We start from the raw sequence: 11,403 nt of genomic DNA, 5'->3' as shown, positions 1-11,403 counted from the left end.
TGTTCTAGTACTTTACCCATTCCTTGTTTTTTGTAATAAATAATTATAAAATAACACATTTTTTTAAAGCCCTGGAGGTTGTTGCTGAGAAAAAGTCTCAATGTAGAACTGGCACCAGCGCAGGGTGCAGCATTGTATTACTAATGCCCTAGACAATAGAAAGTACTGTGCCGCCTTGTTCATAGATTTGTCTAAAGCTTTTGACACTGTAGACCATGCAATACTTTCAGGTAAGCTGTCGTTAATAGGACTGGGATCAGATGCCTGTCGTTGATTTCATGACTGACTATCTAAAAGGATAGAAGTCAGCCTGTTAGAGGCGGCATCCAGTCGGAGCCATTGGAGTTGTCAGCATGTAAGGCAAGGCGCGTCTTTTTCCCAACGCAGTTAAGCCATAACCATGCGTTCTACTACGCTCCAATTGGCTAGCTAGCGTTGTCTCACTCACAGGCAATCAGCGAAGAGACAGTGACCTTCCGAGGTAAGGATGGAAAGTTAATTTTACAGTTAGCTGCCTACAGGAATGCAGGCCTATTATTATCATCATGTTTGGTAACATTTTCCCATGTATTTATTTTCAGAGTTTCAATTGCTTCAGTTGTAAAATGTCTCAGAACTCTGCTGAATTCCCTCAATTGAAGGTCAGCTAACCTAGACTACTTAACGTTACTAGCTCGGTATTTGAAGTTGTTATATTATCATTAGTAGTCTCAGGTAAAAGCACATGCTTATTATTCATAATTTCTTAAATATTTATTAGCTAATCATTCAGTCGAATACGCTATGCCATTGAATCCGTCTGAGCGTTAAGGGACGTTAATGGCTAGCTCGGTCCATGACATTATGTTATTATATTTTTCAATCTTGTACAAGGGAAAATGTTATTGATCAGCGACTGAAATTTCACGCTACGTGATATTCACCTCCGGATTTGGAGACTTGTATAACACCCCTCAATCTGGGTTTGGCAGATGCCAGGAGACGCTACCTGCCCCAATGCATAGTGCCAACTGTAAAGTTTGGTGGATGAATTATGGTCTGTGGCTGACCTCAACCCCACCAAACACCTTTGGGATGAATTGGAACGCCGACAGAGCCACACCTAATCGCCCAATACCAGTGCCCGACCTCACTAATGCTTGTGGCTGAATGGAAGCTAGTCTCAGCAGCAATGTTCCAACATCATGGACCAACTCCATATTAATGCCCATGATTTTGGAATGAGATGTTTGATGAGCAGGTGTCCACATACTTTGTCAGGTAGCATTTTACAGTTGATGTTCCCCAAATGTCCAAGTATAAGTTACTGCTACATAAGCAATTTCAAAAAAGCTGCATATATCTTAGTCAAACTCATAAAATGTTTTACCTGTAGGCTATAGTCATTCTATACTGAACAAAAATATAAACATGTAAAGTGCTGGTCCCATGTTTCATGAGCTGAAATAAGATCCCAGAAGTTTTCCATATGCACAAAAAGCTTATTTTAAGGTTTACATCCTTTGCCAAGATAACCCATCCACCTGACAGCTGTGGCATACCAAGAAGCATGATCATTACACAGGTGCACCTTGTGCTGGGGACAACAAAAGGAAACTAAAATATGCAGTTTTGTCATACAACACAATGCAACATGTCTCAAGTTGAGGGAGCGTGCAATTGGCATGCTGACTGCAGGAATGTCAACCAGAGCTGTTGCCAGATAATTTAATGTTAATTTCTCTACCATAAGCCTTCTCCAACATAATTTTAGGGAATTTGGAATGCCAATGTCCAAATGGCCCCATATCCATGTGTAACCTCGCCAGCCCAGGACCTCCACATCCGGCTTTTTCACCTGCGGGATTGTCACCATTGGTGGTCTGAAAGAAGCCAATGAAATGTAATAACAGCACAATGCATTTATTTATCTTTATAACATTCATGCAGAATTGATTGGCTGGATAGAACGACAACTAATTTGCTCAAAATCACCCGTATGAAAATCCCTGAAAAATATACTATTTTGTCAAATGATATTTACAAACATTCACTGTCAACTTTCGTAACAATGTGAAGAAAAAACAGATCCCATGCAAGACACAAAAGCCATGATGTACCACCATGTTATTTGCAGAACTTATTTGCAAATAGATAGCCATACAAAATATGTCTAAAATAGCACACATTATCGATTGCTACAGTCATTAGAAGTAGAACTGCAAATGTTTCTCCGAACTGCAAGTCATGAAACATGGGTCGTATTCATTAGTATGCACCATTTCAAAACTTTTTGCAACGGGAAAGGAGAACAAGGGCTTCTTATTGGACAAGTCCTGGTCCATCCTTCCCAGTTTTCTTGTTTGGTGCCTAATGAATAGGACTGTGGGTGTGCAAATGATTACAAACATATACTGCATTATATTGTGCATTGTTAAACAGATTGATAAACATTATCTCAACTTATTTGACAAATTGCGAACAGCTTTTGAAGAACACACTCACGCTTTACACATCTACCCGTCTGTCAAGTCTCCTTCGTTTTCTTTCTACAATCCATCTTCTGTATAAATTCACATAAGTCAGATTTCAGTCAAGACATGCACTCACGTGTCTAGTTACACAAACACCTAAATGCAAGCCTGGTCCCAGATCTGTTTTTGCCATCTTGCTAACCCCTATGGTTATAAATATTGGACTCAAGGATACCTAGATGTACTAAATTAGTTGTGAACTATTGTGGTTTGAAATGCATATCTGCAGGTAAGTGCAATACCTTTTAATTATTTATATAATATTAATTATCCAGTGCACTCAAATAATAAACACAGTATAACAATGCACCATGCGTTCAACCATAGAATACAAAATAAAATGTAGCTTTCATTGTATTCGGAAAGTAAGACCCCTTGACTTTTTCCACATTTTGTTACATTACAGCCTTATTCTAAAATGTATTAAATTATGTATTTTCAATACAACTGTATTAAACTAAAAACAGGACTACTTTATTTACATAAGTATTCAGACCCTTTGCTATTAGACTTGCAATTGAGCTCAGGTCCATCCTGTTTCCATTGATCATCCTTGAGATGTTTCTACAACTTGATTGGACATGATTTGGAAAGCCACACACCTGTCAATGTAAGGTGCCACAGTTGACAGTGCATGTCAGCAAAAACCAAACCATGAAGTCGAAGGAATTGGAACACAGTGGCCTTCATCATTCTTAAATGGAAGACGTTTGTAAGCTGGCCGCCCGGCCAAACTGAGTAATCGGGGGAGAAGGGCCTTGGTCAGGGAGGTGACCAAGAACCCGATGGTCACTCGGACAGAGTTCGAGCGTTCCTCTGTGGAGATGGGAGAACCTTCCAGAAGGACAACCATCTCTGCACCACTCCACCAATCAGGCCTTTATGGTAGAGAGGCCAGACGGAAGCCACTCCTCAGTAAAACGCACATGACAGTCCGCTTGGAGTTTGCCAAAAGACAACAAAACTCTCAGACCCTGAGAAAAAATATTATCTGGTCTGATGAAACCAAAGATTGAACTCTTTGACCTGAATGCCAAGCATCACATCTGGAGGAAACCTGGCACCCTCCCTACGGTGAAGCATGGTGGTGGCGGCATCATGCTGTGGGGATGTTTTTCCATCGGCAGGGACTGGAAGATTAATCAGGATCGAAGGAAAGATGAACGGAGCAAAGTATAGAGAGATCCCTGATGAAAACCTGCTCCAGAGCGCTCAGGACCTCAGACTGGGGCGAAGGTTAACCTTCCAACAGGACAATGACCCTAAGCACACAGCCAAGACAATGCAGGAGTGGCTTCGGGACAAGTCTCAATGTCCTTGAGTGGCCCAGCCAGAGCTCAGACTTGAACCCGATCAAACATCTATAGAGAGATGCTCCCCATCCAACATGACAGAGCTTGAAAGGCCTTGCAGAGACAATTGGATAAAACTCCACAAATACAGGTGTGCCAAGCTTGTAACGTAATACCCAAGCAGACTCGAGGCTGTAATCGCTGCCATAGGTGCTTCAACAAAGTACCGAGTTAAGGGTCTGAATACATAAGTAAATGTGATTTCCGTTTTCTTTTTTATACATTTGCTATAATGTCTAGAAACTTATTTTTACTTTATAATTATGGGGTATTTTGTGTAAATTGAATTTGGGGGGGGAAAAAACAAATTTAATACATTACAGCCTTATCCTAAAATGTAACAAAAATATGGAAAAAGTTGAGGGGTCTCTGAATCCTTACCCGAATGCACTATATACTAGACCAGGTCCTGTATTCATAAAGCGTCTCAGAGTAGGATTTCAGATCTAGGAACAGGTTCCCCCTGTCAATATTAACTTATTCATTATGATCTAAAAAGGCAAAACTCCTACACTGAGGTGTTTTATGACTATGGCCCCAGACCTGGGTCTAAAAAACATTTAAAATAATTTCAAATACTGTACTTGATTGAGTTTGCCTAGTTTAATGAAAGCAATGGAGTATATCTAAAACTGCAAACCCCACCCATCTGGCACACCAGTCAGGTTAGGAACAAGTGCTTTGGTCAAAAAATAAAACAGTTTGAGGTTAGAATTAGAAACCCAGTGTTTAGCTATAACAGTATAATCTTGAACTACAAAAATATAGTCTTCATCCCAAATGGCACCCTACTGCCTAAATCAGGGCTATTCAACTGGTGGCCTGCGGGCCAGATCCGTCCCGTTTATTTATTTAGACTGGCCCTTTGATCAATTGTGAAAATCCGACATTCAGTGCCAAAATGACAAGCACTATGGTTTCTAGCACCTATGTGACATTTGGATTCTTCTTTCTTTATATGAGTTTGGCTCTAGCATTTTAACGGTTTAAGGGAACAAATACTTTTTGACCCCATTTCTGAAAGCTAAGCACACGTACATGCCTTCTGTTTCCCTCTCTGAAGCCCACGAGGACTTGCTAGAGGAAGTGTGACAAAAAAACGCACCAAATGACTGAGGGAAATCAATTCAAAGCATACTTCCTTCAGACTGGAATTTGGCATTACCGGACATGACATATGTGTGTTATTTTTTGAGATGCTTTGTTTTCAGAATTTAAAATGACCTAATTAATTTTAAGAAGCTTTAAATGGTGAGCGAACATTGCGCCTTTTCCTTTTCAATTATTACATTTTTGGGTTGCACCTCTAACCACATTGGTTGAGCGACATCCACTTCTTTCCTAATTCATTTTAGCAACAATTTAAGAAAAGTACTTTACTGGTGTGTGCTTTTATTTTTTAAACAGTTCTTCCTTAAACTAAACATATGTGGAAAATGTCTGCCCCCCCTGCAATTAACCTTTTTTACATCTGTAAGAATATAGTTGAATAGCCCTGGTCAAAAGTAGTGCACTATATATGAAATATGGTTCCATGCACCCATATACATCTCCCCTTCGAAACATTGATATAGAATGTATAATATTTGAAAGGTTTCCCAAAATGGTTGGGAAAATCCTAAATTCAAAGTAAATTTTTTAGATAGTCAAATATTGATGTCAGTGGGAGGCTATGAGAGACGGTTTGACTTAAATGGAAGAATGGATTTGACAATTCACCCCATAATCATTTAATCAGTTCGAATAAATCTCCTCTTCATCTTCCTCACCGTAGAGTTCGTCTGCTGACTCGTGGTCGTGTATATCCTCCTCTTCCTCGCTCATCTCCTCCTCTTGTTCATCTCCATCACTGTCATCCTCCTCGTCGTCATCTTCATCTTCCTCTCCTCCAGTGTCCGGCTCTTCCCTGACTGAAGGACCTGGTAGAAGACAAAACATTTAAAACTAGAATCTGCATTTGGTGAAGCAGAGCCACTGTTCACCCTCAATGCCTTTTGTGTATATTTTGTTGATGAAACGGAAGAACAGCGTCCGGCAGCGTTGTTAATCAAATTTCGCAATACATATTCTGCTGTTCAATCGCAACATGTGTTGTTGTTTCAAGTAACTTCTTTGTTGTAATATCCCAAACGGATTTGGCAGTTTCACCAAATACAGATTCTAGCTTTAAGAGAACAATACTTTGTCGATTTGTCGTCACTGGGAAACAAATGTGTGTGTATGTGTGTGAGTGTGTGAGAGTGTTGCACAGTATACTGGTATCACAGTACCAAAATGTCATGATACCAACATTTTTAAATAGATTAGTAGTTTCATATGATAACACCAACTTTTTCAGCCCTACTAATCTAAAGAACCCGCTGGCGCCCGTTATAAAATGTTTATAAAGTCCGCTGTTTAGTTACATTTTTTACGGGCGGGGATGGAGACCATGATCAGTCTTCTGTTGTTACATTTGTACATTGGAGCAGCACGCAAAGCAATGCAAAGTTGATACATTGTATATCATTTCATCCCTGGTATAACCAAGAGCACAGGCCAGTCTGAGTACAGGTTTTGCAAGTTCGCTGTCAAGCAGCAGTGCCAGAGAGGAAAAACAGCAAAGGAAAGTGCTTGCTCTAGCTCAAACAACAACAAAAAATAGCCTTTTTCTTCTTCCAGCACGATTTTTATATTATTTCACAAACCATGTCAAGGCCATTTTAAACTAATCCCAGACTGCTAATTATTGATTTGATAACAATGTTGTTCAGTCATGTTACCTAGCTAACTAAAAACATATTTGGGGAACCTATTTGATTTTTTAAATTCAATGCAGTCTGGTATTAGAACGGTAGCCCCTACCTGCAAAAGCAGGGTGTCTGCGGAAAGCTGTGTATCTTGGCTATTGATCGGTGCCTTCAAATCTTTCGTGTGACTTACTACCATATATGGGCATATTAATTTATAAGGGCAGGCCCAGCTGATGACCTCATTTCAAGATGGCTGATATCTACATTCCGGGTAGATTAGTGAAGCATAAACGAAATAAACACAGAATACGTTGATACCCACCGAAAGCCGTGACTCCATAGGGGGGTATCATGGGGATATCTTATTTGTCTGCCTGTGACGTACCGTTTTTGATCACCAGCCCCGAGAGTCAAAATGTATATATTTTACACAACATTGTCCCCAAACAGCTTACAAGTTAAGCTTAAATTTTGTCTGTGTTTGAGCTATAACTACATAGGGGGTATCTAGCCTATTGCCAATGTTATCTGATGTATGACTTAATAGCATACAAGTTAAGCTTAAATTTTGTCTGTGTTTGAGCTATAACTACATAGGGGGTATCTAGCCTATTGCCAATGTTATCTGATGTATGACTTAATAGCATACAAGTTAAGCTTAAATTTTGTCTGTGTTTGAGCTATAACTACATAGGGGGTATCTAGCCTATTGCCAATGTTATCTGATGTATGACTTAATAGCATACAAGTTAAGCTTAAATTTTGTCTGTGTTTGAGCTATAACTACATAGGGGGTATCTAGCCTATTGCCAATGTTATCTGATGTATGACTTAATAGCAACATTGAATGTCACCGAGTGACTATATCAAAAATATGATGTTGCCTGCTTACGTGCTGTAGGCATCCATTACAAGGGATTGGCTACAATGGCACCTTGACAGTCCATTAACCTATGATATGCAGTTTACCTGGGTGGGACAAAGCAAGACCTAGAACCTTTTATGCGTACTATTGCTACCTGGTTTAGAGACGAGACGCACTGAGCACGTTACATTACATTGTAAACAGATCTCATCGCTTTAGCATAAAAGATTGCTTCTCAAGGAGAAAAAAAAGGGGAAACTAAGAATATCAAACAGGAACCTAAAAAGGCAGCAGCTATGAATAAGTATACCGACATAGAAGCTTTGAATAGAAGGGGAGCGATTTGGACATCAAGGATTTCGACTCGGCCGACGAAGATTGCTTTCTAGAAGGATTGGATCCACTTTTAGAGCTGTAAGTAAATGATTTATGACTTTATATAAACTCAGCAGAAAAAGAAACGTCCTCTCAACTGCATTAATTGAATGCAAACTTAACATGTGTAAATATTTGCATGAACATAACAAGATTCAACAACTGAGACAAACTGAACAAGTTCAACAGACATGTGACTAACAGAAATGGAATAATGTGTCGCTGAACAAGGGGGGGGTCAAAATCAAAAGTAACAGTCAGTATCTGGTGTGGCCACCAGCTGCATTAAGTACTGAAGTGCATCTCCTCCTCATGGACTGCACCAGATTTGCCTGTTCTTGCCGTGAGATGTTACACCACTCTTCCACCAAGGCACCTGCAAGTTCCCAAACATTTCTGGTGGGAATGGCCCTAGCCCTCACCCTCCGATCCAACCGGTCCCAGACGTGCTCAATGGGATTGAGATCCGGGCTCTTCGCTGGCCATGGCAGAACACTGACATTCCTGTCTTGCAGGAAATCACACATAGAATGAGCAGTATGGCTGGTGGCATTGTCATGCTGAAGGGTCATGTCAGGATGAGCCTGCAGGAAGTGTACCACATGAGGGAGGAGGATGTCTTCCCTGTAATGCACAACGTTGAGATTGCATGCAATGACAACAAGCTCAGTCCAATGATGCTGTGACACACCGCCCCAGACCACGACGGACCCAAATTGATCTCGCTCCAGAGTACAGGTCTCGGTGTAACGCTCATTCCTTCCACGATAAACGCGAATCCACGATAAACGTGAATCCGACCATCACCCCTGGTGATACAAAACCGCGACTCGTCAGTGAAGAGCACTTTTTGCCAGTCCTGTCTGGTCCAGCGATGGTGGGTTTGTGCCCATAGGCGACATTGTTGCCGGGGATGTCTGGTGAGGACCTGCCTTACAACAGGCCTACAAGCCCTCAGTCCAGCCTCTCTCAGCCTATTGTGGACAGTCTGAGCACTGATGGAGGGATTGTGCGTTCCTGGTGTAACTCAGGCAGTTGTTGTTGCCATCCTGTACTTGTCCCACAGGTGTGATGTTTGGATGATCCTGTGTAGGTGTTGTTATACGTGGTCTGCCACTGGGAGGACGATCGGCTGTCCGTCCTGTCTCGCTGTCTTAGGCGTCTCACAGTACGGACATTGCAATTTATTGCCCTGGCCACATCTGCAGTCCTTATGCCTCCTTGCAGCATGCCTAAGGCACGTTCACACAAATGAGCAGGGACCCTGGGCATCTTTCTTTTGGTGTTTTTCAGTCAGTAGAAAGGCCTCTTTAGTGTCCTAAGTTATCATAACTGTGACCTTAATTGCCTACCGTCTGTAAGCTGTTAGTGTCTTAACGACCGTTCCACACGTGCATGTTCATTAATTGTTTATGGCTCATTGAACAAAAATGGGGGAACAGTTTTTAAACCCTTTACAATGAAGATCTGTGAAGTTATTTGGATTTTACGAATTATCTTTGAAAGACAGGGTCCTGAAAAAGGGACATTTCTTTTTTTGCTGAGTTTAGCTAATGTACTATATGTATTTCGTTTTTTATAAGTTGCTTTTTGTACTTTAGTTTATATAGGCCTATGTAACAAGTAATTTAAAAGTTATATAATTCCAAAATAGTTATTGTCTGTGTTTAATTTTTGCTGTTTTAAGTTACATCCTTGTAACTTTGGAGAGTCCACTAAACGCTCAAATCAAACTTTGTCACATGTGCCGAATACAACATGTGTAGACCTTACCGTGAAATGCTTACAAACAAGCCCTTAACTCTTTCCTGAACTGCACTGTTGGTTAAAAAAAATATTTACCAATAAAACTACAGTAAAAAAATGTATCAATAAAATAACAATAACGAGGCAATATACAGGGTGTACTGTATATTAGGTTAGTCGGGGTTAGCCTATACTATTAGGTTAGTCGAGGTACTTTTTACATTTGTAGGTAGGGGTGAAGTGACTATGCACTGATAATAAGCAACGAATAGCAGCAGTGTAAAAAACAAATGGGGGGGTGTCAATGTAAATAATCCGGTGACCATTTGATTAATTGTTCAACAGTGTTATGGCTTGGGGGTAGAAGCTGTTAAGGAGTTCTTTGGTCCTAGACTTGGCGCTCCGGTACTGCAAGCCATGCGGGAGTAGAGAAAACAGTCTGTAACTTGGGTGACTGGAGACTGACAATTTTAAGTGGCTTTCCTCTGACACCGCCTAGTATAAAGGTCCTGGATGGCAGGAAGCTTGGCCCCAGTGATGTACTAGGCCGTAGAGCCTTACGGTCAGATGCTGAGCTGTTACCATACCAGGCAGTGATGCAACTGGTCAGGATGCTCTTGATGGTGCAGCTGTAGAACCTTTTGAGGATCTGGGGACCCATGCCAAATCTTTTTGATGGGGAAAAGGTTTTGTCGTACCCTCTTCACGACTGTCTTGGTATGTTTGGACCATGATAGTTCGTTGGTGATGTGGACACCAAGGAAGTTGAAACTCTCAAACCGCTCCACTACCGCCACGCCGATGTTAATGAGGGCCTGTTCGGCCCGCCTTTTCCTGTAGTCCACGATCAGCTCCTTTGTCTTGCTCACATTGAGAGAGAAGTTGTTGTCTCTGATCTCTTCCCTAAATGCTGTCTCATCGTTGTCTGTAATCAGGCCTACCACGGTTGTGTCGTCAGCAAACTTAATGATGGTGTTGGCGTTGTGTTTGTCCACGCAGTCGTGGGTGAACAGGGAGTACAGGAGGGACTAGGCACAAACCCGAGGGGCCCCAATGTTGAGGATCAGCGTAGCAGACGTGTTGTTGCCTACCCTTACCACCTGGGGCGGCCCATCAGGAAGTCCAGGATCTAGTTGCAGAGGGAGGTGTTTAGTCCCAGGGTCCTTAGTGATGAGCTTTGTGGGCACTATGGTGTTGAATGCAGAGCTGTAGTCAATGAACAGAAATCTCACGTAGGAGTTCCTTTGGTCCAGGTGGGAAAGGGCAGTATGGAGTGAGATTGCGTCATCTGTGGATCTGTTGGGGGTGGTATGCAAATTGGAGTGGGTCTAGGGTATGTGGGAGAATGCTGTTGATGTGAGCCATGACCAGCCTTTCAAAGCTACCGACGGGAGTGCTACAGGGCGGTAATCATTTAGGCAGGTTACCTTCGCTTCCGTGGGCACAGGGACTATGGTGGTCTGCTTGAAACATGTAGGTTTTACAGACTCGGTCAGGGAGAGGTTGAAAATGTCAATGAAGACACTTGCCAGTTGGTCCGGGCATACTTTGAGTACACGTCCTGGTAATCCGTCTGGCTCCGCAGCTTTGTGAATGTGTACCTGTTTAAGGACTTGCTCACATCGGCTACCGAGAGCGTTATCACAAAGTCATCCAGAACAACCGGTGCACTCATGCATGCTTCAGTGTTGCTTGCCTCGAAGCGAGCATAAAGGGCATTTTGCTTGTCTGATAGGCCCGCGTCATTGGGAAGCTCGTGGCTGGGGTTTCCCTTTGTAGTCCGTAATAGTTTTCAAGCCCTGCGACATCCGACGAGTGTC

General features: G+C 41.9%; 1 protein-coding gene across 4 annotated transcripts in view; it reads right to left on the bottom strand.

Moving 5' to 3' along the window:
- Window positions 1-1,663: 1,663 nt before the first annotated feature.
- LOC112214564 (E3 ubiquitin/ISG15 ligase TRIM25) overlaps window positions 1,664-11,403 on the bottom strand; it is a 33,687-nt gene continuing 23,947 nt past the window's right edge. For 3 of the 4 annotated variants that reach the window (XM_024373405.2, XM_024373406.2, XM_024373403.2), the window contains exon 9: window positions 3,793-5,784. In XM_024373405.2, the coding sequence (XP_024229173.1) occupies window positions 5,600-5,784 (185 nt within the window). In that variant the 3' untranslated portion in view covers window positions 3,793-5,599. Of the gene's footprint in view, window positions 1,863-3,792; window positions 5,785-11,403 lie in introns of those variants that run through there. The other variant, XM_024373407.2, reaches the window with a different exon arrangement.

Source organism: Oncorhynchus tshawytscha, linkage group LG15 (assembly GCF_018296145.1).
Source record: "Oncorhynchus tshawytscha isolate Ot180627B linkage group LG15, Otsh_v2.0, whole genome shotgun sequence".
Taxonomy (NCBI): domain Eukaryota; kingdom Metazoa; phylum Chordata; class Actinopteri; order Salmoniformes; family Salmonidae; genus Oncorhynchus; species Oncorhynchus tshawytscha.
This window is presented reverse-complemented; position numbering and strand designations above follow the sequence as displayed.